The 27,903-nt window shown below is 66.0% G+C and overlaps 1 protein-coding gene across 1 annotated transcript; it reads right to left on the bottom strand.

Moving 5' to 3' along the window:
- Positions 1 to 357: 357 nt before the first annotated feature.
- Positions 358 to 27,903, bottom strand: LOC147091352 (NACHT, LRR and PYD domains-containing protein 3-like). Its single transcript, XM_085976511.1, has 5 exons — positions 27,425 to 27,903; positions 5,999 to 6,085; positions 5,687 to 5,857; positions 927 to 1,097; positions 358 to 445 (listed from the first exon to the last, which is right to left on the bottom strand). The coding sequence occupies exons 1-5, from the start codon at positions 27,901 to 27,903 to the stop codon at positions 358 to 360; spliced, it is 996 nt and encodes a 331-aa protein (XP_085832637.1).

The following is a 27,903-nucleotide window of genomic DNA, read 5'->3' as shown; positions in this document are numbered from 1 at the left end:
GGGCCTCTGACCACACAATGGGAGATGACGCGATCAGCTCGAGCTGGAAACCCTTAAATAAAATTAAAATCAAATCAACGGCCGGAAATGGTCATACAACGGGAGCAGTGACGGAATCACTTGGAATGTTCACACAATGAGAGCAGTGACATCATCACTTGGAGTGGTCACACAATGGGAGCAGTGACGTCATCACTTGGAATGGTCACACAATGGGAGCAGTGAGGTCATCACTTGGACTGGTCACACAATGGGAGCAGTGACATCATCACTTGGAATGGTCACACAATGGGAGCAGTGACAGCATCACTTGGAATGTTCACCCAATGGGAGCAGTGACGTCATCACTTGGACTGTTCAGAATTCCACTCTCAGTCTGCGTCTTCTTCCCTGCAGTAATTCCAGCTGTTTCTGTCCAGATGAACTGAACTGATTCCGACACAGCCTGAAACAGATTAAAGATCAAACAGGAAATAAACAGATTGAACAGCAGTGTAAATAACCGCGAGACTGGGGTTATTATTCCAATAATTATTACAGACAAATATTACCCAGTAAAGTGACTGAGTCCCATTGATATTTGATTGATTACATTAAACATTAACACAAACACTCACCAGATCCACTCCAGACTCCGGCAGGTCAGTATGAGGCGGCGGAGAGCGGGGACAGATTGGTCTGTGAAGGAGTTTGATCCCAGGTTCAGAATCCTCAGTGAGCGGTTTGTACTGAGAGCAGAGGCGAGAGCTTTGGCACAAGAATCTGTGAGACCGACATTACGCAGCCGGGGGTTCAGAGAGAGAAATAACAGGAATCAGAGTCAATCACCAGAGTTTATTAATAACACTATTCCTGATACTAAAAATAATGTTCAGTGTCAGATATCCAGTTATTATAAACACAATCTCACACAGTCTGGTACTTACCACAGTTTCTGTATTTTACAGTCCGGTTTCCTCAGAGCCACAGACAATAGTTTCACTCCTGAATCTCCCAGTTCATTATTACCCAGGTCCAGACCCGTCAGTGAACGGTTTCTACTGAGAGCGGAGGCGAGAACCTTGGCACAAGAATCTCTGAGACGGTTAGCATCCAGACTGCGGATCAGAGAGAGAAATAACAGGAATCAGAGCAAATCCCCAGAGTTTATTAATAAAGTGAGGTCAGTGGCAGGTCAGGTGGGGCCGGGGTCGGGGGAGGGTCGGGTGGTGCCTGGGTCGGTTGAGGGACGCGTGGGGCCGTGGTCAGTGGAGGGTCGCGGGAGGGTCGGTTGGGGTCGGGGGCGGTGGCACGTCGGGAGGGGCCAGGCTTGGTGGAGGGTCGGGTGGGGTCGGGTCGGTGTAGCGTCGGGTGGGGCCGGGGTCAGTGGAGGGTCGGGTGGGGTCGTGGTCAGTGGAGGGTCGGGTGTGGCCGGGGTTGGTGGAGGGTGCTGGGGGCCAGCGTAGGTGGAGGGTTGGGTGCGGGCTGGGTTGGTGGAGGGACGGTAGAGGTTCTGGGTCAGTGGAGGGTCGGGTGGGGCCAGTGTCGGTGGAGGGTCAGGTGGGGCCGGGGTCGATGGAGTGTCGGGTGGGGTCGTTGGAGGTTCGGGTGGGGCCGGTGTCGGTGGAGGGTCAAGTGGGGCCGGGGTCGGTGGTGGGTCATGTGGGGCCGGGGTTGGGGGTGGGTTGGGTGGGGCCGGGGGAGGGTCGGGTGGTGCCAGAGTCGGGGGAGGGTCGGGTGGGGCCGGGGACGGGTCAGGTGCGGCCGGTGTCAGAGGAGGGTTGTGTGGGGCCATGGTCGGTGGGGAGTCAGGTGGGGCCAGGTTCGCTGGAGGGTCGGGTCTGGCAGTGGTCGGTAGAGGGGCAGTGGAGGATCGGGTGGGGCCGGGGTCGGGGGTGGGTCAGGTGGGGTCGAGGGATGGTTGGGTGGGATCGGCGTTGGTGGGGGTTGGGTGGGGCCGGTGTCGGTGGAGGATCGGGTGAAGCCGGGATCGTTGGAGAGTCGGGTGGGGTCGGTGTCGGTGGAGGCTTGGGTGGGGCCGGGGTAATTGGAGGGACGGGTGAGGGCGGGGTCGGGTCGGGTGCGGCCGGGGTTGGTGGTGGGTTGGGTCGGGCTGCATTTGTTGGATGGTCGGGTGGGGTCGGTGTTGGGAACGGGGTAGTGCCAGGGCCAGGGTCGGTTGGGGCCGGGGTCGGTGGAGGGTCGGCTGGGTCCGGGGTCGGTGGAGGATCGGGGTCGGTGGTGTATCGGGATGGTCCGGGGTCGGTGGAGGGTCGGGTGGGGCCGGGGTCGGTGGAGGGTCGGGTGGTTTCGGGGTCGTTGGAGTGTCGGGTGGGTTTGTGGTCGCTGGACTGTCGGGTGGAGTCGGGGATGGGTGGTGCCGGTGTCGGTGGAGGGTCGGGTGGGGCCGGGATCGGTGGAGGGTCGGGTGGGTCCGCGGTCGTTGGACGTTCGTGTTGGGCGGGGTTCTGGTGGGGCCAGGGTCGGTGGACGGTCGGATGCGGTCGTTAGAGGGTAGGGTGGGGCCGGGGTCGGTGGTGGTCCGGGAGTGGCTGGGGTCAGTGGAGGGTCGGGTGTGGTCTGCTGGGTGAGGCCAGTGTCAGTGGACTGCCGAGTTTGTTCGTGGTCACGTCGGGGTCGGGGGAGGGGTGGGCCGGGGTCAGTGGAGGGTCGGGTGGGGCCGGGGTCGGTGGAGGATCGGGTGGGGCTGTGGTCGGTAGAGATTCGGTGGAGGGTCGTGTGGGGCAGGGTTGGTGGAGGATCGGGTGGCGCTGGGCCGGGTAGGGCCGCGGACGGGGGAGGGTAATTTGGGTACGGAGGAGGTTCGGCTGGGGCCGGGGTCGGGTTGGGTGTGGCCGGTTTCAATGGAGGTTCGGGTGGGGCCGGTGTCGGTGGGGAGTCAGGTGCGGCTGGGGTTGGTGGAGGGTTGGGTGGGGCCTGGGTCGGTAGAGGGTTGGTGGAGGGTCGGGTGGGGCCGGGGTCGATGGATGATCAGGTGGGGCTGGGGTCGGGTGGGGCCAGGGTCTGGGGAGCATCGGGCAGAGTTGGGGGAGGGTCGGGTGGAATCGGCGTGGGTGGAGGGTCGGGTGGGGTCGGGTCGGGTGGGGCCGGTGTCGCTGGTGTGTCGGGTGGGGCCGGGGTCGGTGGCGGGTTGGGTGGGGTCGGTGTCGGAGGAGGGTCGGGTGGGGCCGGGGTCATTGGAGGTTCAGGTGGGGTCGGGTCGGGTGGGGCCAGTTTCGGTGGAGGGTTGGTGGGGCTTGGGTCCGGATGGGGTCGGCGGAGGTTCGGGCCGGGTTCGGGTCGTGTTGAGCCGGGGTCAGGTCTGGGGTCGGGACAGGGCCGAGTTCGGGTGGGGCCGGGGTCAGTGGAGGGTTGGGTGGGGCTGTGATTGGTGGATGGTCGGGTGGGTCTGGGGTCGGTGGAGGGTGGGAGGGTCCCGGGTCGGGTGGGGCCGGAATCGGGTGCGGGTCGGGTGGGGTCGGGTTCGGGTGGGGCCGGGGTTGGTGGCGTGTCGGGTGGGGTCGTTTCGGGCCGTGGTACGTTGAAGGTCATTTCGGGCTGTGTCAGGTGGGGCCGGGATCAGTGCCGGGTCGGGTTGGTAGAGGGTCGGGAGGGAGCGGGGTCGTTGGAGGTCGAGTGGGGTCGGGGTCTGTTCGTGTGGGTCCGGGGTTGGTGGAGGGTTGAGTGGGGCTGGGTTCCGGATGGGGTCAGTGGAGGGTCGGTCCGGGTGGGGCCTGTGTCGGGATGGGGGTCGAGCCGGGGTCGGGTGGGGCCGGAGTCGGTGAAGGATCAGCTGGGGCCGGGGTCTGTGGATGGTCGGGTGGGTCGGGGGAAGGTGGAGGGTCGGGGTCGGTGTGGGGTCGTGTGGGGCCTGGCTCGGTGGAGGTCCGGGTGGGGACGGGGTCTGGTCACGTGGGGCCGGGGTCGGTGGAGGGTCGGGTGGGTCCGGGGTCGGTGGAGGTCGGTTGGGTTCGGGGTCGGTGGAGGGTCGTGTTGATTCAGAGTCGGTGAAGGGTCGGATGGGGTCGAGGATGGGTGGGGCCGGGGTCGGTGGAGGGGCGGTTGGGGCCGGGGGAGGGTTGGTGGAGGGTTGGGTGGGGCCGGGGTCAGTGGAGTGTCGGGTGGGGCGGTGGTCGGGTGCGGCCAGGGTCGGTGGAGGGTCGGGTGGTGTTGCTGGAGGGTCGGGTCGGGCCGGGGTAAGTGGTGGTACGGGTGGGGCCTGGGTCGGTTGAGGGTCAGGTGGGGTCGGTGACTGATCGGGTGGGGCCGGGGTCGGTGGAGGGTCGGGTGGTGTCGGGGTCGGTGGAGGGTTGGGTGGTGACGGAGTCGGGTTGGTTGAGGCGGGGGTCGGTGGAGGGCCGGGTGGGATTGTGGTCGGGTCAGGTGGGGCTGGGGTTGGGATGGGGTCGGGGGAGGGTCGGGCCGGAATCGGGGGAGTGTCGGGTGGGGCCGGGGTCGGGACAGGAGTCGGGCAGGTGCCGGGGTCGTGTGGGGCCGGGGTCATTGGAGGGTCGGGTGGGGCTGGTGTCGGTGGGTGATTGTATGGGGCTGTGGTCGGTGGAGGGTCAGGTGGGGCCGTGGTCATTAGAGTGTCGGGTGGGGCCGGGGGAGGGTCGGGTGGTGCCAGAGTCGGGGGAGGTTCAGGTGGGGCCGGGGACGGGTGGGTGAGGCCAGTGTCAGTGGAATGCCTAGTTTGTTCGTGGTCACGTCGGTGTCAGGGGAGGGGCGGGCCGGGGTCGGTGGAGGGTCGGGTGGGGCCAGGGTCGGTGGAGGATCGGGTGGGGCCGGGGTCGGTAGAGATTCGGTGGAGGGTCGTGTGGGGCTGGGTCGGTGGAGGATCGGGTGGGGTTGGGTCAGGTAGGGCCGCGGTCGGGGGAGGGTAGTTTGGGTTCGGGGGAGGTTCGGCTGGGGCCGGGGTCGGGTTGGGTGTGGCCGGTGTCGGTGGAGGTTCGGGTGGGGCCGGTGTCAGTGGGGAGTCAGGTGCGGCTGGGGTCGGTGGAGGGTTGGGTGGGGCCCAGGTCGTGCGGAGTCAGGGGAGGGTCGGGTGTGGTCGGGGTTGCTGGCGGTTCGGGTGGGGTCGTGTCGGGCCGTCGTAGGTTGAGGGTCATTTTGGGTTGTGTCAGGTGGGGCCGGGGTCAGTGGCGGGTCGGGTCGGGTGAGGCCGAGGTCGGCGGGGTTGGTGGAGGGTCGGGTGGGGCCGGGGTCAGTGAAGGTTCGGGTGCGGCTGGGGTTGTGGGAGGGTCGGGTGGGTGCTGGTTCGATGGAGGGTCGGGGTCAGGTGGTGTCGGTGGAGGGTCGGGTGGGGCCATGATCGGTGGTGGGTCTGGTGGGGCCGCGGTCGGTGATGGGTCAGCCGGGGCCGGGGAGGTTTGGGCAGGGCTGGGATCGGTTGAGGGTCGGGCGAGTCCGGTGTCGGTGGAGGGGCGGGTGGGGCCGGGGTCAGTGGAGGTTCGTGTGGGGCCAGTGTCAGTGGAGGGTCGGTTGGGGTCGGGGTCAGTTGTCGCCGGGGCCAGCGGAGGAGACGAGAACCTCGGCTCAAGAATCTGTGAGACCGACAGACCATAGACTGGGAATCAGTGAGAGAAATAACTGGAATCAGAGTAAATCCCCAGAGTTTATTAATAACACTATTCCTGATACTAATAATAATGTTCAGTGTCAGACATCCAGTTATTATAAACTCAATCTCACACAGTCTGGTACTTACTGCAGTTTCTGTATTTTACAGTCCGGTTTCCTCAGAGCCGCAGACAGCAGTTTCACTCCTGAATCTCCCAGTTTGTTATAACTCAGGTTCAGATCCATCAGTGAGCGGTTTGTACTGAGAGCGGAGGCGAGATCCTCGGCACAAGAATCTGTGAGACTGACACCATTCAACCTGGTGATCAGAGAGAGAAATAACAGGAATCAGGGTAAATCCCCAGAGGTTATTAATAACACTATTCCTGATACTAATAATAATGTTCAGTGTCAGGCATCCAGTTATTATAAACACAATCTCACACAGTCTGGTACTTACCCCAGTGTCTGTATTTTACAGTCCGGTTTCCTCAGAGACGCAGACACTAGTTTCACTCCTGAATCTCCCAGTTTATTATTACCCAGTCTGAACACAAACAGGGAGAGAAAACAAACTGAATCAATGCCCGGGTCTGATATATTTTTCTCTCTATGATATTACAGCAATCACTGAAATTACTTCAGGACATTAATCACCCGGTTTCCGCCTGATTTCCCCCCTGGGCAGATGTGTCGGGCTGGATTCAGTGGTGGTTGGGGTCGGGCGGGACCTGGGTCGGGTTTGGTCTGGTTCAGGGTCAGGTCGGGTGGGGCTGGTGTCCGAGGCGGGACGGGTGTAGTCGGGGTCGGTGGTCGGTTGGGTGCGGTGTGGTTCAGGAACATGTCACATGGGGCTGGTGTCAGAGGCAATTCGGGTTTAGTCTGGTTCGGAGTCGGGTCGGGTGAGGCCGGGATCGGTGGAGGGTCGGGTGGGGCCAGGGTCGAGTGGGGTGTGGATGGGTCGGGGTCGGTGGAGGGTCGGGCGGGGCCAGGGTCGAGTGGGGTGTGGATGGGTCGGGGTCGGTGGAGGGTCGGGTGGGGCCAGGGTCGAGTGGGGTGTGGATGGGTCGGGGTCGGTGGAGGTCGGGTGGGGCCAGTGTCTAGTGGGGTGTGGATGGGTCGGGGTCGGTGGAGGGTCGGGTGGTGCCAGGGTTGGGTGGGGTCGGGGTCGGTGGAGAGTCAGGTGGGGCCGGCGTCGGAGGCGGTTCGTGTGGGGCCGGGGTTGCTGGAGGGTTCGGTGGGGCCGGCATCGGAAGCGGGTCGGGTGGGGCCGGGGTCAGTGTTGGGTCGGGTGGGGCTGGGGTCGCTGGAGGTTCGGGTGGAGCAGGAGTCGGTGGAGGGTCGGGCATGACCGGGGCCGGTGGAGGGTCGGGCGGGGCCGGGGTTGGTGGATGGTCGGGTGGGGCCGAAGTGCATGGATGGTCGGGTGGGGCTGGAGTCGGTGGAGTGTCGGGTCGGGTGGGGTTGGTGGAGGGTCGGCTGGGGCCGGGGTCGGTGGAGGATCGGGTGGGTTTGGGGTCGGGGTCGGGTCGGGTGGGGCCGGTGGAGCGTCGTGTTGGGTCGGTGTTGGGTCGGGTGGGGCTGGGGTCGGTGCAGGGCCGGGTGGGGCCGGTGTCGGTGGAGGGTCGGGTGCGGCCGGTGTCGGCGGAGGGTCAGGTGGGGTCGGGGTTGGTTTCGGTGGAGTGTCAGGTGGGGGGGGACTGTGGAGTGTCTGGTGGTGTCGGGTTTGGGTCGGGTGGGGCCAGAGTCGGTGGAGGGTCGGGTGGGGTCGCGGTCGGGGAATGGTCGGGTGGGGGCGGGTTTGGTGGAGGTTCGGGTGTGGTCCTGTTCGGGGAAGGATCGGGACAGTGTCGGTGGGGGATCATATGGTGTCAGTGGAGGGTCGGGTGGGTCCGGGTTCGGTGGAGGTTTGGGTGGGTCCGTGATCGGTGGAGGGTCGGGTGTGGCCGGAGTCGGTGGAGGATCGGGTGGTTTCGGGGTCAGTGGAGGGTCCTGTGGGGTTCGTGTTGGGTGGGGTCGGTGGCGGGTCAGGTGGGGCTGGGGTCGGTGGGGATCGGGGTCGGTGGAGGGTGGGCTGGGGCCGGTGTCGGTGGAGGGTCGGGTGGGGCCAGGGTCGTTGGAGGTTCGGGTCAGTGGAGTGTTGGGTGGTGTCGGTGGCAGTGGGAGGTCGGGTCGGGTTGCTGGAGGGGTAGGGGTCAGGTCGGGTCGGGGTCCGTTGAGGGTCTGGTGGGGCCGGTGTTGGTGGAGGGAGGGGTCGGTGCAGGGTGGTCTGGGTTCGGGGTCGGGTGGCGCCGGGGTCGTGTGGTGCCAGGGTCGGGTGGGGCCGGGGTCGGGTGGGGTCGGGCCGAGTTCACTGGAGGGTTAAGTGGAGCCGGGGTCGGAGGATGGTTGGGTGGGTTTGGGGTCGGTGGAGGGTCGGGTGGGGTCGGAGTCGGTGGAGTGTCGGGCGGGGCCGGTGTCAGTGGAGGGTAGGGCGGGGCTGGTGGAGGGTCGGGCAGGGGCGGTGTCGGGAGGGGCCGGCGTCATTGGGGGTTCGAGAGGTGCCGGATTCGGTGGGGGGTCATGTGGGGCTGGGGTCGGTGGGTGGTCAGGTTGGGTCGCGGTCTATGGAGGGTCGGGTGGGGCTGGGGTTGGTGTGGGTTCGGGAAGGGTCGGGGGTCAGGTGGGTCTGTCGTCGATGGAGGTTCTGGTGGGGACGGGGTCGGTGAAGGGTCGGGTGGGGCCGGGGTCGGTGGGGGGTCGGTGGCGGTTCGGTGGAGGGTCGGGTGGGGCCGCGGTCAGTGGAGGGTCGGGTGGGGCCGGTGTCGGTGGAGGTTCGGGTGCAGCCCGGTTCGGTGGAGGGTCGGGTAGGGCCGGGGTCGGGTGGGGTCGTGCCGAGGTCAGTGGAGGGTTGTGTGGGGCCGGGGTCAGAGGAGAGTCGGGTGGGGTCGTTGTGGGTGGGGCGTCAAGCGGGGCTGGTGTCGATGGAGGGGCGGGTGGGGTCGGTGTCGGGTGGGGTTGGGGCCGGTGGAGGGTGGGGTCTGTCCAAGGTCGGTGGATGGTCGGGTCGGTGGAGGGTTGGGTGGGGTCTGGGTCGTCGGAGGGTCGGGTTGCTGGAGGTTCGGGTGGATTAGGGGTCAGGTCGGCTCGGGGTCGGTGGAGGGCCTGGTGGGGCCGTTGTTGCTGGAGAGTCGGGTCGGAGGAGGGTGGGGTGGGGTCGGGGTCGGGTGGGGCTGGGGTCATGTGGGACCGGGGTCGTGTGGGGCCGGGGTCAGGGTCGGCTGGGGTTGGGCCGGGGTCAGTGGAGTGGCAGGTGCGGCCATTTTCGGTGGGTAGTCGAGTGGGGTCGGGGTCGGAGGAGGGTCGGGTGGGGCCGGGGTCGGTGGGGGTTTGGGTGGGGTCGGGGTCGCTGGAGGGGCCGGGGTCGGTGGGGGGTCGGCCCCTCCCGACCCACCACCGACCCTGGCCCCACCCGACCCTCCACCGACCCAGGCCCCACCTGACACTCCACCGATCCTGGCCCCACCCGACCCTCCACCGACCCTGACCGTCCACCAACCCCAGCCCCACCTGACCCTCCACTGACCCAGACCGCTTCCGACCCCGGCCGCACATGAACCTGGCCCCACCCGAACCTCCACCGACCCAGGATCCATCCAACCCAGCCTCGACGCCGGCCCCACCCGACCCTCCACCGACCCCGAACACACCCGACCCAGGCCACACCCACTACCGACGCTGGCCTGACCCTGAACCCACCCGAACCTTCACCGAACCCGGCCCCACCCGACCCTCCACCGACCCTGGCCCCACCCGACCCTCCATCGACCCTGGCCCCACCCGACCCTCCACCGACCCCACCCAACTCACAACCGACCCCGACCCCACCCGACAGTCCACTGACCACGGCATCACCCGACCCTCCACCGACTCTGGCCCCAACGGACCACCCACCGACCCCACCTGACCATCCACAAAAACTGGCCCTCCTGACCCTCCACCGACCCAATCCCCACCAGCAACTCCACTGACCCTGGCCCCACCCAACCCTCCACCGACAAAGCCCCCACCCGAACCTCCACCGACCCCGGCCTCACCCGACCCTCCACCGAACTCACCCGACCCTCCACCGACCCCGGCCCCACCCGAACCTCCACTGACCCCGGCTCCACCCGACACTCCACCGAAACCACCCGACAATCCAGCGACCTCGAACCCACCAGATCCTCCACCGAAACTGACGCACCCGAACCTTCATGGAGCCCACCCATCCCAAACTGACCCTCCACCGTCCCCGGCCCCACCTGACCCTCCACCGACACCGAACCTCCAATGAACACACCCGACCCCACCCAATCCCGGCCCCACCCGACCCTCCACCGACACTGACCCCACCCGACCCTCCATAGACCCTGACCCCATCTGACCCTCCACCGAACCCGGTCCCACCCGAATCTCCACCGACCCCGGCCCCACTCGACCCTCCACCGAAACCGACCCCATCTGACCCTCCACCGACCCCGGCCCCACCCGGCCCCACCCGACCGTCCACCGACCGCACCCAACCCTCCAACATCCCAGGCCCCACCCGACTCTCCACCAACCCCAGCCCCAAATTAAACTCCACCGAACCCAGCCCCAACCGACCCTCCCCCGACCCCACCCGACCCTCCACAGACACCGACCCCAACCGACCCTCCCCCGACCACAGCCCCAGCCGACCCACCACCGACAACGGCCCCACCGAAACCTTCACCGACCTCAGCCCAACCTGACCTGACACTGGCCACGCCCGACCCCGAACCCGGCCCCAACCGGACATCCACCGACCCCGGCCCCACCCGACCCTCCACCGACCCAGGCCCCACCTGACACTCCACCGACCCTGGCCCCACCCGAGCCTCCACCGACCCCGACCGTCCACCAACCCCAGCCCCACCTGACCCTCCACCGACCCTGATCCCTTCCGACCCCGGCCCCACACGACCCCGGCCCCACCCGAAACTCCACCAATCCTGGCTCCATCCAACCCAGCCTCGACGCCGGCCCCACCCGACCATCCACCGACCCCGAACACACCCGACCCAGGCCCCACCCACTACCGACGCTGGACTGACCTGAACCCACCCGAACCTTCACCGAACATGGCCCCACCCTACCCTCCACCGACCCTGGCCCCACCCGACCCTCCACCGACCCTGGCCCCACCCGACCCTCCACCGACACCACCCGACCCACAACCGACCCCGAACCCACCCGACAGTCCACTGACCACGGCCTCACCCGACCCTCCACCAACCCTGGCCCCAACCGACCACCCACCGACCCCCCACAAAAACTGGCCATCCTGACACTCCACCAACCCAATCCCCACCATACACTCCACTGACCCCGGCCCCACACAACCCTCCACCGACAAAGTCCCCACCCGAACCTCCACCGACCCCGGCCTCACGCGACCCTCCACCGAACCCAACCGACCCTCGACCGACCCCGGCCCCACCCGAACCTCCACTGACCCTGGCTCCACCCGACACTCCACCGAAACCACCCGACCCTCCAGCGACCTCGAACCCACCAGATCCTCCATCAAAACTGACGCACCCTAACCTTCATAGACCCCACCTGGACCTACCTGACCATCCACTGACCCCGGCCCCACCTGACCCTCCACCGACCCCGAACTTCCAATGAACCCACCCGACCCCACCCGATCCCGGCCCCACCCGACCCTCCACCAACTCCGACCCCACCCGACCCTCCATAGACCCTGACCCCACCTGACCCTCCACCGAACCCTGCCCCACCTGAATCTCCACCGACACCGACCCTACCTGACCCTCCACCGACCCCGGCCCCACCCGACCCCACCCGACCGTCCACCGACCACACCCGACCCTCCATCATCTCAGGCCCCACCCGACCCTCCACCAACCCCAGCCCCAAATTAAACTCCACCGAACCCAGCCCCAACCGACCCTCCACAGACACCGACCCCACCCGACCCTCCCCCGACCACAGCCCCAGCCGACCCACCACCGACAACGGCCCCACCCAAACCTTCACCGACCTCAGCCCAACCTGACCTGACACTGACCACACCCGACCCCGAACACGGCCCCAACCGGACATCCACCAAACCCGGCAGCACCCGACCCTCCACCGATGCCACCCGACCCTCAACCGAACCCGGCCCCACCCAATCCTCTACCGACCCCGGACCCACCCGACCCTCCACCGACCCCACCCTCAGTGGAGGGTTGGGTGGGGCCGGGGTCGGTGGAGGGTCAGGTGGGGTCGGTGTCGGTGGAAGGTCGGGTGTGGCCAGGATCGGGTGGGGCCGGTGTTGGGTGGGGTCATTGGAGGTTCGTGTGGGGTCGGGGTCGGTGGAGGGCGGGTGGCGCCGGGTGGGGTCCATGGAGGTTCGAGTGCGGTCGGTTTCGGTGGAGGGTCTGGTGGGTTCGGGGTCGCTGGAGGGTCGGGTAGGTTCGGTGGAGTGTCGGGTCGAGCCAGGGTCAGTGGAGGTTCGGGAGGGGCCGGGGTCGTTGGTGGGCCGGGAGGGGCTGGGTTCGTTGGTGGGTCGGGATCGGTGGAGGGTCGGGTGGGTCCGGGGTCAGTGGGGGTTCTGGTGGCGCCGGGTTGGGTGGGGGGTTGGGTGGGGCTGGGGTCGATGGGTGGTCGGGTTGGGTCGGGGTCGGTGGAGGGTCGGGTGCGGCCGGGGTGGGTGGGGGTAAGGGTGGAGTCGGTGTCGGTGGGGGGTCAGGTGGGGCTGGAGTCGGTGGAGGGTCGGGTGGTGTCCGGGTCGGTGGAAGTTCGGGTGGGGCCCGGGTCGGTGGGGGGTCGGTGGCAGTTTGGTGGAGGGTCAGTTGGGGCCGGTGTTGGTGGAGGGGCGTGTGGGGCCGGCGTCGAGGCTGGGTTGGATGGAGCCAGGGTCGGTGGAGGTTCGGGTGCGGCCGGGGTCGTGTGTGGCCGGGGACGGAAGGGGTCGGGGTCGGTGGAGCGTCGGGTGGGGTCAGGGTCCGTGCGTGGTCGGGTGTGGTCGGGGTCAGTGGAGGGTCGGGTGTGGCCGCGGTTGGTGGAGGGTCGGGTGTGGTCAGTGGAGTGCCATGTGGGGCAGTTTCGGTGGAGCGTCGGGTGGGGTCGGGGTCGGTTGAGGGTCAGTGGAGGGTCGGGTGGAGCCAGGGTCGGTGGAGGGTCAGGTGGGGCCGGGTTCGGTGGAGGGTCGGGTGGGGCCGAGGTCAGTGGAGTGTCGGGTGTGTTCGGGGTCGGTGGAGGGTCGTGTGGGTTCGTGGTCGGGTGGGGCCGGCGCCGGTAGTGGGTGGGGTCGGGTGGGGCCGTGGTCGGTATAGGATCGGGTGGGGCCGGGGTCGGTTCAGGGTCGGGTGGCATCGGTGGAGGGTCGGTTGCTGCCGGGTTCGGTGGATGTCCGGGTGGGGCCGGGTTAGGGGTCAGGTTGGGTGGGTTCGGAGGAGGGTTGGGTGGGGTCGGTGTCAGGTCACATTGGGCCGTGGTCGGTGAAGGTTTGGGTGGAGCCGTTGTCGGTGGTGGGTTGGCTGGGACTGGTGTCGGGGGAGATTCTGGTGGGGTCGGTTTCGATGGAGTGTCGGGTGGGGTCGGAGTCAGTGTAGGGTCGGATGGGTTCGGTGGAGGGTCAGGTGTGCTCGGGATCGGTGGAGTGTGGGTGGGGCCGGGGTCGGTGGTGGGTCGGGAGGGGCCGGGTTCGGTGGAGTGTCGGGTGGGGTCAGTGGATGGTCGGGTGTGGCCGGGGTCGGAGGTGGGTCAGTTGGTGTCGGGGGAAGGTCGGGTGGGTCCGGGTTCGGTGCAGGGTCGGATGGGGCTGGGGTCGGTGGAGGTTCGGGTGGGGCCGAGGTCGCTGGAGGGTCGGGTGGGTCCGGGGTCGTTGGAGGTCCGGGTTTGGGGCTGGGTCATGTGGGGCTGGGATCATTGGAGGATCGTGCGGGGCCAGGGTCGGGAAAGTTTCGGGTGGGGCCGGATTCAGTGAAGGGTCGGGTGTGATCGGTGGAGGCTCAGGTGTGCTCGGGGTCGGTGGAGGTTCGGGTGGGGCCGGGGTCGCTGGAGGGTCGGGTGGGGCCGGGGTCGCTGGAGGGTCGGGCGGGTCCGGGTTCGGGGCTGGGTCGTATGGGGCTGGGGTCATTGGAGGATCATGTGGGGCCAGGGTCGGGAAAGTTTTGGGTGGGGCCGGGGATGGTGGAGGGTCAGCTGGGGTCGGGGGAGGATCGGTTGGGGCTGGGGTCAGTGGAGTGTCATTTGGGGCTGGGGTCGGCAGAGGGTCGGGTGGGGCCTCGGATGTTGGAGGGTCGGGTGTGGTCATTGGACGGTCGGGTGGGTTCGGGTGGGGTCGGATTCGGTGGAGGGTCGGGTGGGGTCAGGGTCGGTGGAGATTCGGGTGGGGCCGGGGTCGGTGGATGGTCTGGTGGGATCGGGGTCTGTGAATGGTCAGGTGGGGTCGGGGTCGGTGGAGGGTCGGGTGGGGCCGGGGTCGGTGGAGGTTCGGGTGAGGCCAGGGGATGGTCGAGTGGGGTCCATGGAGTGTCGGGTGAGGTCGGGGTCGGTGGAGGGTCGTGTGGGGCCAGGGAAGGGTCGGGTGTGGTCCATGGAGGGTCGGGTGAGGTCGGGTGAGGTGGAGGGTCTGGTGTGATTGGGGTCGCTGGAGTGTCTGGTGGGTTCGGTGGATTGTCGGATGGAGCCGGGGTCAGTGGAGGTTCGGGTGGGGCCGGGGTTGGTGGAGTGTCTGGTGGGGCTTGGGTCGCTGGAGAATCGGGAGGGCCAGTTTTTGTGGATGGTTGTGTGGGGTCGGTGGGCGGTCGGTTGGGGCCAGGGTTGTTGGAGGATCGGGTGGGTTCGGGGTCGGTGGAGGGTCAGGTGGGGTCGGGGTTGGTGGAGGGTAGTGTGGGGCTGGGGTCAGTGATGGGTCAGGTGAGGCCGGGTTCGGTGGATGTTCGGGTGGGGCCGGGGGAGGGGGAGGGTCGGGTGGGGCCGTGGTCAGATCGGATGGGGCTGGGGTCGGTGGAGGGTCGTGTGGGTCCGGGGTTGGTGGATCTTCGGGTGGGGTCGTGGTCGGTGGAGGTTCGGGGGGGCGCGGGGTCGGTGGAGGGTTGGGTTGGGTCGAGGTCGGTGGTGGGTCGCGTGTGGTCGGTGGAGGGTCGGCCGGGGTCGCTGGAATGTCGGGTGGGACCGGGGTCGGTGGAGTGAGGGGTGGGGTCGGGGTCGGTTGAGGGTCGGGTGAGGCCGGGGTCAGTGGAGGGCGCAGTGGGGTCGGGGTTGGGATCGGGTCATGCTTGGCCAGTGGAGTGTCGGGTGGGGTCGGGTCAGGGGAGGGTCGTGTGGGGCCAGGTTCGGTGGATGGTCTTGTGGGGCCGGGGTCGGTGGTGGGTCGGGTGAGGCCATGGTCAGTGTAGGGTCGTGTGGGACCAGGGTCAGTGGAGGGTTGGGTGGGGTGGGGTCGGTGGAGGTTCAGGTGGGGTCGGGGTTGGTGGAGGGTGGTGTGGGGCCGGGGTTGGTGACTGGTCAGGTGAGGCCGGGTTCGGTGAATGTTCGGGCGCGGCCGGGGTCGGTGTCGGTTTGGGTGGGGTCAGAGGAGGTTTGGGTGGGGCTGGGGTAGGTGGAGGGTCGGGTGGTGACGGGGTAGGGGGAGTGTCGGGTGGGGCCGGGGTGGGTGGAGCGTTGGGTGAGGCCGGGGTCGGTGGAGGGTCGGGTGGGGTCGGTGGAGGGTCGGGTGGGGTCGGTGGAGGGTCAGGTGGGGCCTGGGTCGGTGGAAGGTCGGGTGGGGCCGGGGTCGGTGGAGGGTCGGGTGTGTTCGGGATCGGTGGAGGGTCGGGTGGGTTCGGGGTTGGGTGGGGTCGGTGGAGGGTTGGGTGGGGCCAGGTTCGGAGGAGGGTCGGGTGGGTTCGGGGTCAGGTGGGGCCGGCGTCGGTAGTGTGTGGGGCCGTGGTCGGGTGGGTCGGTGGAGAGTCGGGTGGGTCCAGGTTCAGTGAAGTGTCGGGTGGGTTCGGGGTTGGGTGGGGCCGGCGTCGGTAATGGGTGGGGCCGGGGTCGGGTGGGGTCAGTGGAGGGTCGGGTGGGGCCGGGGTCGGTAGAGGATCTGTTGGTACCGGGGTCAGTTGAGGGTCGGGTGGCGTCGGTGGAGGGTCGGGTGCTGCCGGGTTTGGTGGATGTCTGGGTGGGGCCGGGTTTGGGGTTGGGTCGGGTGGGGTCGGTGTCAGGTCACGTTGGGCCGGGGTCGGTGAAGGTTTGGTTGGTGCCGTTGTCGGTGGTGGGTCGGCTGGGGCTGGGGTCGGGGGAGGGTCGGGTGGGGTCGGTGTCGATGGAGGGTCAGGTGGGGCCGGAGTCAGTGTAGGGTAGTGTGGGATCGGTGGAGGGTCAGGTGTGCTCGGGGTCGGTGGAGGGTGAGTGGGGCCGGGGTCGGTGGTGGGTCGGGAGGGGCCGGGTTCGGTGGAGGGTCGGGTGGGGCCAGGGTCGTTGGTGGGTCGGGTGGGGTCAGTGGATGGTCGGGTGTGGTCGGGGTCGGTGGTGGGTCAGTTGGTGTCGGGGGAAGGTCGGGTGGGTCCGGGTTCGGTGCAGGGTCGGATGGGGCCGGGGTCGGTGGAGGTTCAGGTGGGGCCGGAGTCGCTGGAGGGTCGGGTGAGGCCGGGGTCAGTGGAGGGCGCAGTGGGGTCGGGGTTGGGGTCGGGTCATGCTTGGCCAGTGGAGGGTCGGGTGGGGTCGGGTCAGGGGAGGTTCGTGTGGGGCCAGGGTCGGTGGAGAGTCTTGTGGGGCCGGGGTCGGTGATGGGTCGTGTGGGGTCGGGGGAGGGTCGGGTGGGGCCGGGGTTGGTGGAGGGTTGATGGGGCCGGGTCGGTGGAGGGTCGGGTGGGGCCGGGGTCGGTGGAGAGTTCGGTGAGGAAAAGGTAGGTGGAGGGTCAGGCGGGGCTGGGCCGGTGGAGGGTCGGGTGAGGAAAACGTCGGTGGAGTGTCGGGTGGGTCCGGGGTCGGTGGAGGGTCGGGTGAGGAAAAGGTAGGTGGAGGGTCGGGTGCGGCTGGGCCGGTGGAGGGTCGGGTGAGGAAATCGTCGGTGGAGTGTCGGGTGTGATCGGTGGAGTGTCGGGTGGGGCCGGGGTCGGTGGAGTGTCGTGTGGGGCCGCTAGAGGGTCGGGTGGGGCCCGGTTCGGTCGAGGGTCGGGTGGGGCCGGGGTCGGTGGAGGGTGGGGCCGTGGTCGGGTGGGGTCAGTGGAGGGCCGGGTGGGGCAGAGGTCGGTGGAGGTTCGGGTGGGGTTGGTGGAGGTTCGGTGTGGCCGCTGTCAGTGGTGTGTCGGGTAAGGGCCAGTTTCGCTGGAGCATCACTTGGGGCCCGGATCGGTGGTGGGTCGGGAGTGGCCGGGTTGGTAGATGGTCGGGTGGGGTCAGGGTCGGTGGAGAGTCGGGTGGGGCCAGGATCAGTGGACTGTCGGGTGGGGCCGCGTTCGGTGGATGGTCGGGTGAGGCCGGGTTCGGTGGCGGATCGGGTGGGGCCGGGATTGGTGGAGGTTCGGGTGGGGCTGGGGTCGGTGGTGTGTCGTTTGGGGCTGAGGTCAGTGGAGGGTCGGGTGGGGCCTGGGATGTTGGAGTGTCGGGTGTGGTCGGTGGACGGTTGGGTGGGGTCGGGTGGTGTCGGTTTCGGTGGAGGGTCAGGTGGGGTCAGGGTCGGTGGAGATTCGGGTGGGGCTGGGGTCGGTGGAGGGTTGGGTGGGGCCGGGGTCGGTGGAGGGTCAGGTGTGGTTGGGGTCTGTGGAGGGTCGGGTGTGGTCGGGGTCGGTGGAAGGTCGGGTGTGGCCAGAATCGGGTGGGGCCGGGGTTGGGTGGGCTCATTGGAGGTTTGGGTGGGGTCGGGGTCGGTGGAGGGTCGGGTGGGGCCGGGTGGGGTCCATGGAGGTTCGGGTGCGGTCGGTTTCAGTGGAGAGTCTGATGGGTTCGGGGTCGCTGGAAGGTCGGGTGGGTTCGGTGGAGTGTCAGGTGGAGCCGGGGTCAGTGGAGGTTCGGTAGGGGCCGGGGTCATTGGTGGGTCGGGAGGGGCCGGGCTCGTTGGTGGGTCGGGATCGGTGGAGGGACGGGTGGGGCCGGGGTCAGTGGGGGTTCTGGTGGCGCCGGGTTCGGTGGGGGGTTGGGTGAGGCTAGGGTCGACGGGTGGTCGGTTTGGGTCGGGGTCGGTGGAGGGTCGGGTGGGGCCGGGGTGGGTGGGGGTTCGGGTGGGGTCGGGGTCGGTGGGGGGTCAGGTGGGGCTGGAGTCGTTGGAGTGTCGGGTGGGGCCGGGGTCGGTGGAGGGTCGGGTCGTGACCGGGTCGGTGGAAGTTCGGGTGGGGCCCGGGTCGGTGGGGGGTCGGTGGCAGTTCGGTGGAGGGTCAGGTAGGGCCGGTGTCGAGGCTGGGTTGGATGGAGCCAGGGCCGGTGGAGTTTCGGGTGGGGCCGGGGTCGTGTGGGGCCGGGGTCGGAAGGTGTCGGTGGAGGGTCAGGTGGGGCTGGGGTTGGTGGACCGTCGGGCAGTGCCGGGGTCGGTGGAGGGTCGGGTGGGGCCTGGTTCGGTGCGTGGTCGGGTGTGGTCGGGCTCAGTGGAGGGTCGGGTGTGGCCAGGGTTCGTGGAGGGTCGGGTGTGGTCAGTGGAGTGTTGGGTGGGTCGGTTTCGGTGGAGAGTCGGGTGGGGTCGGTTGAGGGTTATTGGAGGGTCGGGTGGGTCCAGGTTCTGTGGAGGGTCAGGTGGGGCCTGGGTTGGTGGAGGGTCAGGTGGGGCCGGGTTCAGTGGAGTGTCAGGTGGGGCCGAGGTCGGTGGAGTGTCGGGTGTGTTCGGGGTCGGTGGAGGATCGGGTGGGTTCGTGGTCGGGTGGGGCTGGCGTCGGTAGTGGGTGGGGCCGGGGTCGGGTGGGGCCAGGTTCGGTGGAGGGTCGGATGGGTTCGGGGTCGGGTGGGGCCGGCGTCGGTGGTGGGTGGGGCCGGGGTCGGTGGAGGATCGGGTAGGGCCGGGGTCGGTTGAGGATCAGATGGGGCCGGGGTCGGTTGAGGGTCGGGAGGCGTCGGTGCAGGGTCGGGTGAGGCCAGGGTCGGTGGATGGTCAGATGGGGCCTGGGCCGGTGGAGGGTCGGGTGGGGCCGGGTTCGGTGGAGTGTCGGGTGGGGCCGGGGTTGGTGGAGGGTCGGGTGTGTTCGGGGTCGGTGGAGGGTCGGGTGAGTTCGGTGGTGGGTCGGGTGGGTCCGGGTTCGGTGAATGGTCGGGTGGGTTCGGGGTCGGGTGGAGCCGGCGTCGGTAGTGCGTGGGGCCGTGGTCGGGTGGGGTTGGTGGTGAGTCGGGTGTGTCCAGGTTCGGTGAAGTTTCGGGTGGGTTCGAGGTCGGGTGGGGCCGGCGTCGGTAGTGGGTAGGGTCGCGTGGGGTCGGTGGAAGGTCGGGTGCTGCCGGGTTCGGTGGATGTCCGGGTGTGGCCGGTTTCGGGGTCGGGTCGGGTGGGGTCGGAAGAGGGTCGGGTGGGGTCGGTGTCAGGTCACGTTGGGCCGGGGTCAGTGAAGGTTTGGGTGGGGCCGTTGTCGGTGGTGGGTCGGCTGGGGCTGGGGTCGGTGGAGGGTCGTGGGAGGGTCGGTGTCGATGGAGGGTCGGGTGGGGCCGGAGTCAGTGTAGGGTCGGGTGGGATCGGTGGAGGGTCAGGTGTGCTCGGGGTCGGTGGAGGGTGGGTAGGGCCGGTGGACGGTCGGGTGGGGCCAGGGTCGTTCGTGGGTCGGGAGGGGCCAGGGTCGGTGGAGTGTCGGGTGGGGTCAGTGGATGTTCGGGTGTGGTCGGGTTCGGTGGTGGGTCAGTTGATGTTGGGGGAAGGTCGGGTGGGTCCGGGTTCGGTGCAGGGTCGGATGGGTCCGGGGTCGGTGGAGGTTCGGGTGGGGCCGGGGTCGCTGGAGGGTCGGGTGGGGCCGGGGTCGCTGGAGGGTCGGGCGGGTCCGGGTTCGGGGCTGGGTCGTGTGGGGCTGGGGTCATTGGAGGATCATGTGGGGCCAGGGTCGGGAAAGTTTTGGGTGAGGCCGGGGACGGTGGAGGGTCAGCTGGGGTCGGGGGAGGGTCAGTTGGGGCTGGGGTCAGTGGAGTGTCATTTGGGGCTGGGGTCGGCAGAGGGTCGGGTTGGGCCTGGGATGTTGGAGGGTCGGGTGTGGTCGGTGGACGGTCGGGTGGGTTCGGGTGGGGTCGGATTCGGTGGAGGGTCGGGTGGGGTCAGGGTCGGTGGAGATTCGGGTGGGGCCGGGGTCGGTGGATGGTCTGGTGGGGTCGGGGTCTGTGAATGATCAGGTGGGGTCGGGGTCGGTGGAGTGTCGGGTGGGGCCGGGATCGGTGGAGGGTCGGGTGAGGCCAGGGGAGGGTCGAGTGGGGTCCATGGAGTGTCGGGTGAGGTCGACGTCGGTGCAGGGTCGGGTGGGGTCAGGGGGGGGTCGGGTGTGGTCCATGGAGTGTCGGGTGAGGTCGGGTGAGGTGGAGAGTCTGGTGTGATTGGGGTCGCTGGAGGGTCGGGTGGGTTCGGTGGATTGTCGGGTGGAGCCGGGGTCAGTGGAGGTTCGGGTGGGGCCGGGGTTGGTGGAGTGTCTGGTGGGGATTGGGTCGCTGGAGAGTCGGGAGGGCCAGTTTTTGTGGATGGTTGTGTGGGGTCGGTGGGCGTTCGGTTGGGGCCAGGGTTGTTGGAGGATCGGGTGGGTTCGGGGTTGGTGGAGGGTCAGGTGAGGCCAGGTTCGGTGGATGTTCGGGTGGGGCCGGGGTCGGGGGAGGGTCGGGTGGGGCCGTGGTCAGATCGGATGGGGCTGGGGTCAGTGGAGGGTCGTGTGGGTCCGGGGTTGGTGGATCTTCGGGTGGGGTCGTGGTCTGTGGAGGTTCGGGGGGGCGCGGGGTCGGTGGAAGGTTGGGTTGGGTCGAGGTCGGTGGTGGGTCGTGTGTGGTCGGTGGAGGGTCGGCCGGGGTCGCTGGAAAGTTGGTTGGGACCGGGATCGGAGGAGTGTGGGGTGGGGTCGGGGTCGGTTGAGGGTCGGGTGAGGCCGGGGTCAGTGGAGGGCGCAGTGGGGTTGGGGTTGGGGTCGGGTCATGCTTGGCCAGTGGAGGGTCAGGTGGTGTCGGGTCAGGGGAGGGTCGTGTGGGGCCAGGGTCGGTGGAGGGTCTTGTGGGGCTGAGGTCGGTGGTGGGTCGGGTGAGGCCATGGACGGTGGAGGGTCGTGTGGGACAAGGGTCAGTGGAGGGTTGGGTGGGGTGGTGTCGGTGGAGGTTCAGGTGGGGTCGGGGTTGGTGGAGGGTCGTGTGGGGCCGGGGTCTGTGACGGGTCAGGTGAGGCCGGGTTCGGTGGATGTTCGGGTGGGGCCGGGGTCGGTGTCGTTTTGGGTGGGGTCAGAGGAGGTTCGGGAGGGGCTGGGGTCGGTGGAGGGTCCGGTGGTGATGGGGTAGGTGGAGTGTCGGATGGGGCCGGGGTGGGTGGAGCGTCAGGTGGGGCCTGGGTCGGTGGAGGCTCGGGTGGGGCTGGGGTCGGTGGAGGGTCGGGTGGGGCCGGTGTCGGTGGAGGGTCGGGTGTGTTTGGGGTCGGTTGAGGGTCGGGTTGGTTCGGGGTTGGGTGGGGTCGGTGGTGGGTCGGGTGGGTCCGGGTTCGGTGAATGCTCGGGTGGGTTCGGGGTCGGATGGGGCCGGCGTCGGTAGTGCGTGGGGCAGTGGTCCACTGGGGTCGGTGGAGAGTCGGGTGGGTCCAGGTTCGGTGAATTGTCAGGTGGGTTCGGGGTTGGGTGGGGCCGGTGTCGGTAATGGATGGGGCCGGGGTCGGGTGGGGCCGGGATCAGTAGAGGATCGGGTGGGGCCGGGGTCGGTTGAGGGTCGGGTGGCATCGGTGGAGGGTCGGGTGCTGCCGGGTTCGGTGGATGTCCGGGTGGGGCCGGGTTCTGGGTCGGGTCGGGTGGGGTCGGAGGAAGGTCGGGTGGGGTCGGTGTCAGGTCACGTTGGGCCGGGGTCGTTGAAGGTTTGGGTGGGGCCGTTGTCGGTGTGGGTCGGCTGAGGGTGGAGTCGGGGGAGGGTCGGGTGGGGTCGGTGTCGATGGAGGGTCGGCTGGTGCCGGAGTCAGTGTAGGGTCGTGCAGTATCGGTGGAGGGACAGGTGAGCTCGGGGTCGGTGGAGGGTCGGGTGGGGCCAGGGTCGTTGATGTGTCTGGTGGGGTCAGTGGATGGTCGGGTGGGGCCGGGGTCGCTGGAGGATCGGGTGAGGCCGGGGTCAGTGGAGGGCGCGGTGGGGTCGGGGTTGGGGTCGGGTCATGCTGGGCCAGTGGCGGGTCGGGTGGGGTCAGGTCAGGGGAGGGTCATGTGGGGCCAGGGTCGGTGGAGCGTCTTGTGGGGCCGGGGTTGGTGGAGGGTCGGGTGGGGCCGGGGTCGGTGGAGAGTCGGGTGAGAAAAAGGTAGGTTGAGGGTCGGGTGGGGTCGGTGGAATATCGGGTGGGTCCGGTGTCGGTGGAGGGTTGGGTGAGGAAAAGGTAGGTGGAAGGTCGGGTGGGGCGGGGGCCAGTGGAGGGTCGTGTGAGGAAAACGTTGGTGGAGTGTCGGGTGTGATCGGTGGAGTGTCAGGTGGGGCCGGGGTCGCTGGAGTGTCGTGTGAGGTCGCTGGAGGGTCGGGTGGGGCCCGGTTCAGTCAAGGGTCGGGTGGGGTGGGAGTCGGTGGAGGTTTGGGTGGGGCCGGGGTCGGTGGAGGGTAGGGCCGGGGTCGGGTGGGGTCAGTGGAGGGCTGGGTGGGGCAGGGGTCGGTGGAGGTTTAGGTGGGGTTGGTGGAGGTTCGGTATGGCCACGGTCAGTGGTGGGTCGGGTAAATGCCAGGTTCGGTGGAGCATCACTTGGGGCCGGGTTCGGTGGTGGGTCGGGAGTGGCCGGGGTTGATAGAGGGTCGGGTGGGGTCAGGGTCGGTGGAGAGTCGGGTGGGGCCAGGATCGGTGGAGTGTCGGGTGGGGCCGGTTTCGGTGGAGGGTTGGGTGAGGCCGGGTTCGGTGGCGGATCGGGTGGGGCCGGGATTGGTGGAGGTTCGGGTGGGGCCGGGGTCGGTCGAGGGTCGGGTAGGGTCGAGGTCGGTGGAGGGTCGGGTAGGGCCGGAGTCGGTGGAGGGTTGGGTAGGGCCGGAGTCGGTGGAGGGTGGGGCCGGTGTCGGGTGGGGTCGGTGGAGGGTCGGGTGGGGCCGGGATCATTGGAGGGTCGGATGGGGCAGGGGTCGGTGGAGGGTCAGCTGGGAGCGGTGGAGGGTCGGGTGGGACTGGGATCAGTGGTGGGTCGGGAGGGGCTGGGGTCGGTGGAGGGATGTGTTGGGCCGGGTTCGGTGGAGAGTCGGCTGCGGCCAGTGTCGGTGGAGCTTCGTGTGGGGCCAGGGTCGGTGGAGGGTTGGGTGGGGCCGGGGTCAGGTGGGGCCGGGGTCAGTGGAGGATTGAGTGGGGTCGTGGTAGAGTTGGGTGGGTTCGGGGTCGATGGAGGGTCGGGAGGGGCCGGGGTCGGTGGAGGGACGGATGTGGCTGGGGTCGGGTCGGGTCAGGTGTGGCTGGGGTCGGGTCCAGTCAGGGTTGTGTCTGGCGGGGCTGGGGATCGGGGACAGATGGGGCTGGGGTCATGTTGTTTGGGGTCGGGTACGGTTCGGGTCGAGTCAGGCGGAGCTGGGGTCGTGTCAGATGTGGTGAGGTCTGGTAAGGGTTGGTGGAGGGTCGGGCCGGGCCGGGGTCGGTGGAGGGTCGTGTGTGGCCGGGGTCGGGTCGTGTGGGGTCGGGGATGGGTCTGACCGGGCTGGGGGTCAGGGGATAGCTGGGGCTGGGTTCGGGTAGTGTGTGTGGCCGGGGTTGGGTCGGGTCGGGTGGGGTCGGGGTTGGGTCTGACCAGGCTGGGGGTCAGAGGACAGCTGGGGCCGGGGTCGGGTAGTGTCGTGTGTGGCCGGAGTTGGGTCGGGTCGGGTGGGGTCGGGGTTGGGTCTGACCCGGCTTGGGGTCAGGGGACAGCTGGGGCCGGGGTCGAGAAGTGTCGTGTGTGGCCGGGGTTGTGTCGGGTTGGGTGGGGCCGGGGTTGGGTCTGGCCGGGCTGGGGGTCAGGGGACAGCTGGGACCGGGTTTGGGTGGGGTCGGGTCGAGGTTGGGTCTGACCGGGCTGGGGGTCAGGGGACAGCTGGGGCCGGGGTCGGGTAGTGTCGTGTGTGGCCGGGGTTGGGTCGGGTCGGGTGGGGTCGGGGTTGGGTCTGACCGGGCTGGGGGTCAAGGGACAGCTGGGGCCGGGGTCGGGTAGTGTCGTGTGTGGCCGGGGTTGGGCCTGGTCGGGTGGGGTCGGGGTTGGGTCTGACCGGGCAAGGGGTCAGGGGACAGCTGGGGCCGGGGTCGGGTAGTGTCGTGTGTGGCCGGGGTTGGGTCGGGTCGGGTGGTGTCGGGGTTGGGTCTGACCGGGCTGGGGGTCAGGGGACAGCTGGGGCCGTGGTCGGGTAGTGTCGTGTGTGGCCGGGTTTGGGCCGGGCCAGGTGGGGTCGGGGTTGGGTCTGACCGGGCTAGGGGTCAGGGGACAGCTGGGGCCGGGGTCGGGTAGTGTCGTGTGTGGCCGGGGTTGGGTCGGGTCAGCTGGGGTCAGGGTTGGGTCTGGCCGGCCTGGGGGTTAGGGGACAGCTGGGGCCGGGTCGGGTCGGGTGGGGTCGGGTGGGGCTGGGGTCAGGTCGGTGTCGGGGTCAGGTTGGGTGGGCTTCAGGTCGGGTCGGGTCGGTTTCAGGTCGGGTCGGGTCGGTTTCAGGTCGGGTCGTGTGGGGCGATGTCGGATCATGTCGTGTGGGCTCGGGGTCGGAGGAGAGTCACGGCCTCACTCTGGGGAATTGCAGGAAGTGGGTTGAAGTGGGGCTGAAGCAAGGATGTCGTCAGGAGGACCAGCCTGTATGGCGCAATCCTTTCAATGGTTTGAGTAGATCACAAAATGTTACTGCAAGGCCACACTGAACCTCATCCTGCTGTGCCTCTCATCACATCCCCTTCACTCTGCCTTCCCTAACCTACTCTTGAACATCCATACGCACACCAACTTACGTTTCACCTCCACCCATCCCTCTCTATAATATCACATACCCATCTCACGAGCCTCCCCTCACACTCACCCTCATCCTAGTCCAAGCATACCAACTAACAACACACAAGCGTAGGCAGTTGTGTGTTTTAGCCAATGTTCATATGAAGTTTCTGTTAATGTGGTGTCAAACATTGAAATCTTTATTTACAACACTTTCCGTTCTTGGACATACCTGTGTGCACCTTTCGATGTGGCTCAGTGAGTTGCAGTGAATGCTGAGACATAACGGTAACCCCCGCAATGCTGATGTGTGTGACAGGAATGGTTTGGGCATTGTAGGGATGCTTTGTGTTGCTGGTGTGGGCTGGTGTTAACCTGGCGCACCATGTGTCATCCAGGGCGTGCAGCATCAAGTGAAGAAACTCTGGCCATGGTGAGGCCATCTCTGGAGTCCAGATCAGCAATGTGGCCGGGTGTTGATGCCCTCTGTGCTGTGCAGCATCAGGAGTTGCGGAACAGGTTGGTGTTGTTGTTGGTGCTGGTGTGCCTGGTGCTGCAGGTGTTGGGGCTGATGGTGATGAGACTCTGAGGCCCAAGGTGAGACCGTATAAACCGTACCTATTCTGATGTAAGAGATGGCAGGTGAATTTGAGATGTCAGAAGCAATATGTCAATGGTGAGAGAGGTTGTTCCAATGAGGTGACACTGGATAGAGAGTTTGTTCCAAACACTTGCAACCTGCATAAAGCTCAATCTGTCTTCCAAATGCAGTAAGCAACAGCTTCTGTGCTTGAGAAGTGAAGAGATGTGAGAGGGGAGCTTTTAGAGCACATTTTCAGCTGTCAAGTAATGAAATGATTCCATGGCCTTTCACCTCCCGCCCTGCTTACCTGACGTGATCCCCGAGCAGCGTGGACCACGTGGGTGAACTGGTAAACTCTGATGGTGAGCTGACAATAGTTGTTAATCCTTTGTTAACATGGTTAGAATGAGCTGGATTGCCTCCCCCACTGCTACGTGTCGGGTCTGCTCAGCGCTGACAGACCTGATATTTGGGAAAGGCACGTGGCGGCGGGTTGACAACTCGCCCACACTGGGAATTGCCCTCCTGGAGCTCAGTGACCAGCCTCATCATGTTGGGAGAAACTTGTTTCATTTCTGCTGTATAGTGCCTAATTGAAAGATGAGGTGCTGTTACTCAATCTTGTTTTGTGCTTTGTTGGAAGACTGTAAGAGGCCGAGAATGGAGAGATCAGAGTGAGAGTGGAGCTGAGAATTAAAGCGATAGGCGATCAGAAGCTTGGGGTCACACTTACGGACTGAGGGGAGGTGTTCCACAAAGCAGTCACCCAATCTGCGTTTGGTCTCCCCATCGTGAGCAGCGAATACAGTATACTAGATTGCAAGTACAACAAGTAAATCGCTGTTTCACCTGGAAGGGGTGTTTGGGGTCCTGTACATTGGGAAGGGAACAGGTATGAGGGGCAGGTATTGCATCTCCTGCGCTTGCACGGGTAAGAGTCATGGGGAGGGGATGCCTTGTTGGTGTGATTGAGGAGTGGACCAGGGTGTCATGGAGGGAGCGAACCCGTCAGAATGCTAAAAGGGGAGGTGAGGGGAAGATATGTTTGGTGGTGCGATCTCGCTGGACGTGGCGGTATTGGTGGAGGATGACCCGTTGAATGCGGTGGCTGGTGGGGTGAAACGTGAAGAGAAGAGAAACTATATTGTGGTTCTGGGATGGGGGGAATGGGTGAGAGCAGCAGGGCGGGAAATAGAATGGACATGGTCAGGAGCCATGTCAACCACGGTAGAGGGGAATCCTCAGTTTAGGAAAAAGGAAGACATGTCGGAAGCACTGGTATGGAAGGTGGCATTGTCAGAGCAGATGCGGCAGTGATGGAAAAACTGGGAGAATGGACCAGCGTCCTTACAGGAAGCGAGGTGTGAGGAAGTGTATTCCAGGTAGCTGTGGGAGTCAGTGGGCTTATAGTGAATGTTTATCAATTGCAGCAATAAAGCTTATTCTGTCCCATTACAAGTTTTAAATGTCCCTGTGCTCCTAATTTATAGGGGAGCGGAGTCTCTCACTTTATTCCCATTAAACTGGCTCTAGATTTATTTCAGGTGTAACTGGTCCGACAGTTTTTGGGGAATTTTTGGAAGTTCCCTCCCCAAGCGGGGCCTAACACACAGGGGGCAGATTATGGGGAATTCTCGGGTTCACTGTCCCCGGTTTACCCAGGAGCCACCCGCTGTGTGCGAGGCCCTACCGCTGGCCGGTGTGTGTCTGTACTCCAGTTAGATTGGAACCTTTTCAGCGGCAGGTTTAAGATCCTGAATATCAATCTTTACTCAATGTTCAGGACTGTGAATAATTGTAAACATTTACAGCTGAAAGAATTCCCGATTCCCCAATATTCCCAATCCAGGAAACTACCCCCTCGACAAGACACACCCTGCACGGTATTGGAGTAAATATCGAAATGTTAGTGATTTAAACTCGGGTTTCTCTCCTGTTTCCAATTGAAATGGTGGATGTGGAAAATATTTTAAATGAATTTTATCTTTACTGCCTGATTATCTATTTTATTTACATTCTGCTGTCCAGCCTTATTAAATGTGATTTATTGTAATTCAATTATCAGACTCTCAGTGACCTGTTTCTGCTGATTCGATAAAGACTGTAAAATCCCTACTTGTTCAAAAGGATTAATTTTAGATTCTCCGGTCCTTAGGGAATTACTGACCGTTCCTCTTATTATTGGTCATATTTGTGTTGAAACTGCTTCTCTCTGGTTTAACTGAACTGTTTGTTTCCCTACATTACGGAGCAACACAATCCCTGACTGTTCTACAATTCACCCAACAGTTAGAGACAAATAAACCGTTACCTCAACACCTGGCATTTGTGCAGTACGGGTCCCAGCCGCTGGAGTCCTTCACACTGAATGGAGCAGCCTCCTCGATCAAGTTTTTTTATTGTTTCACAGAGTCCAATGACATGAGACAGGACCGCACAGTCAATTGGGGTCAATGTCAATCTACTAAATGTAAGTGATTTCACAGATCCCACTGTGGTCCGAGTCAGTGCTTGATTCTGAGACTCAAACAGGTAGTGGAATGTGTTCAGGAGGTTCCTTTTATCAGTTTCGCTCCATGTGTTTCCAATCTGTCCTTCAATCTTCTCCATCACCCAGTCAATCACTCGGCAGGTGGTTTGATGAAGAAATGGACCCAGAAACTTCTCCAGGGGCCGAGCTGCCTGTGGGTAGGAGAGACCAGCAACAAAACGGAGAAATATCTCAAATCGCCCATCTTCCTTGCTGTGGGCTTCTCTGAGGAGTATCAAGATGTCCCCGGGATCTGGCAT

The sequence above is a fragment of the Somniosus microcephalus genome, unplaced genomic scaffold (genome assembly GCF_052327205.1).
Source record: "Somniosus microcephalus isolate GS21.2 unplaced genomic scaffold, FLI_Smic_1.0 unresolved_chr3, whole genome shotgun sequence".
NCBI classification, from domain to species: Eukaryota; Metazoa; Chordata; class Chondrichthyes; order Squaliformes; family Somniosidae; genus Somniosus; species Somniosus microcephalus.
Note: the sequence above shows the minus strand (reverse complement) of the source record. Positions and strands in the feature narration are given on the sequence as shown.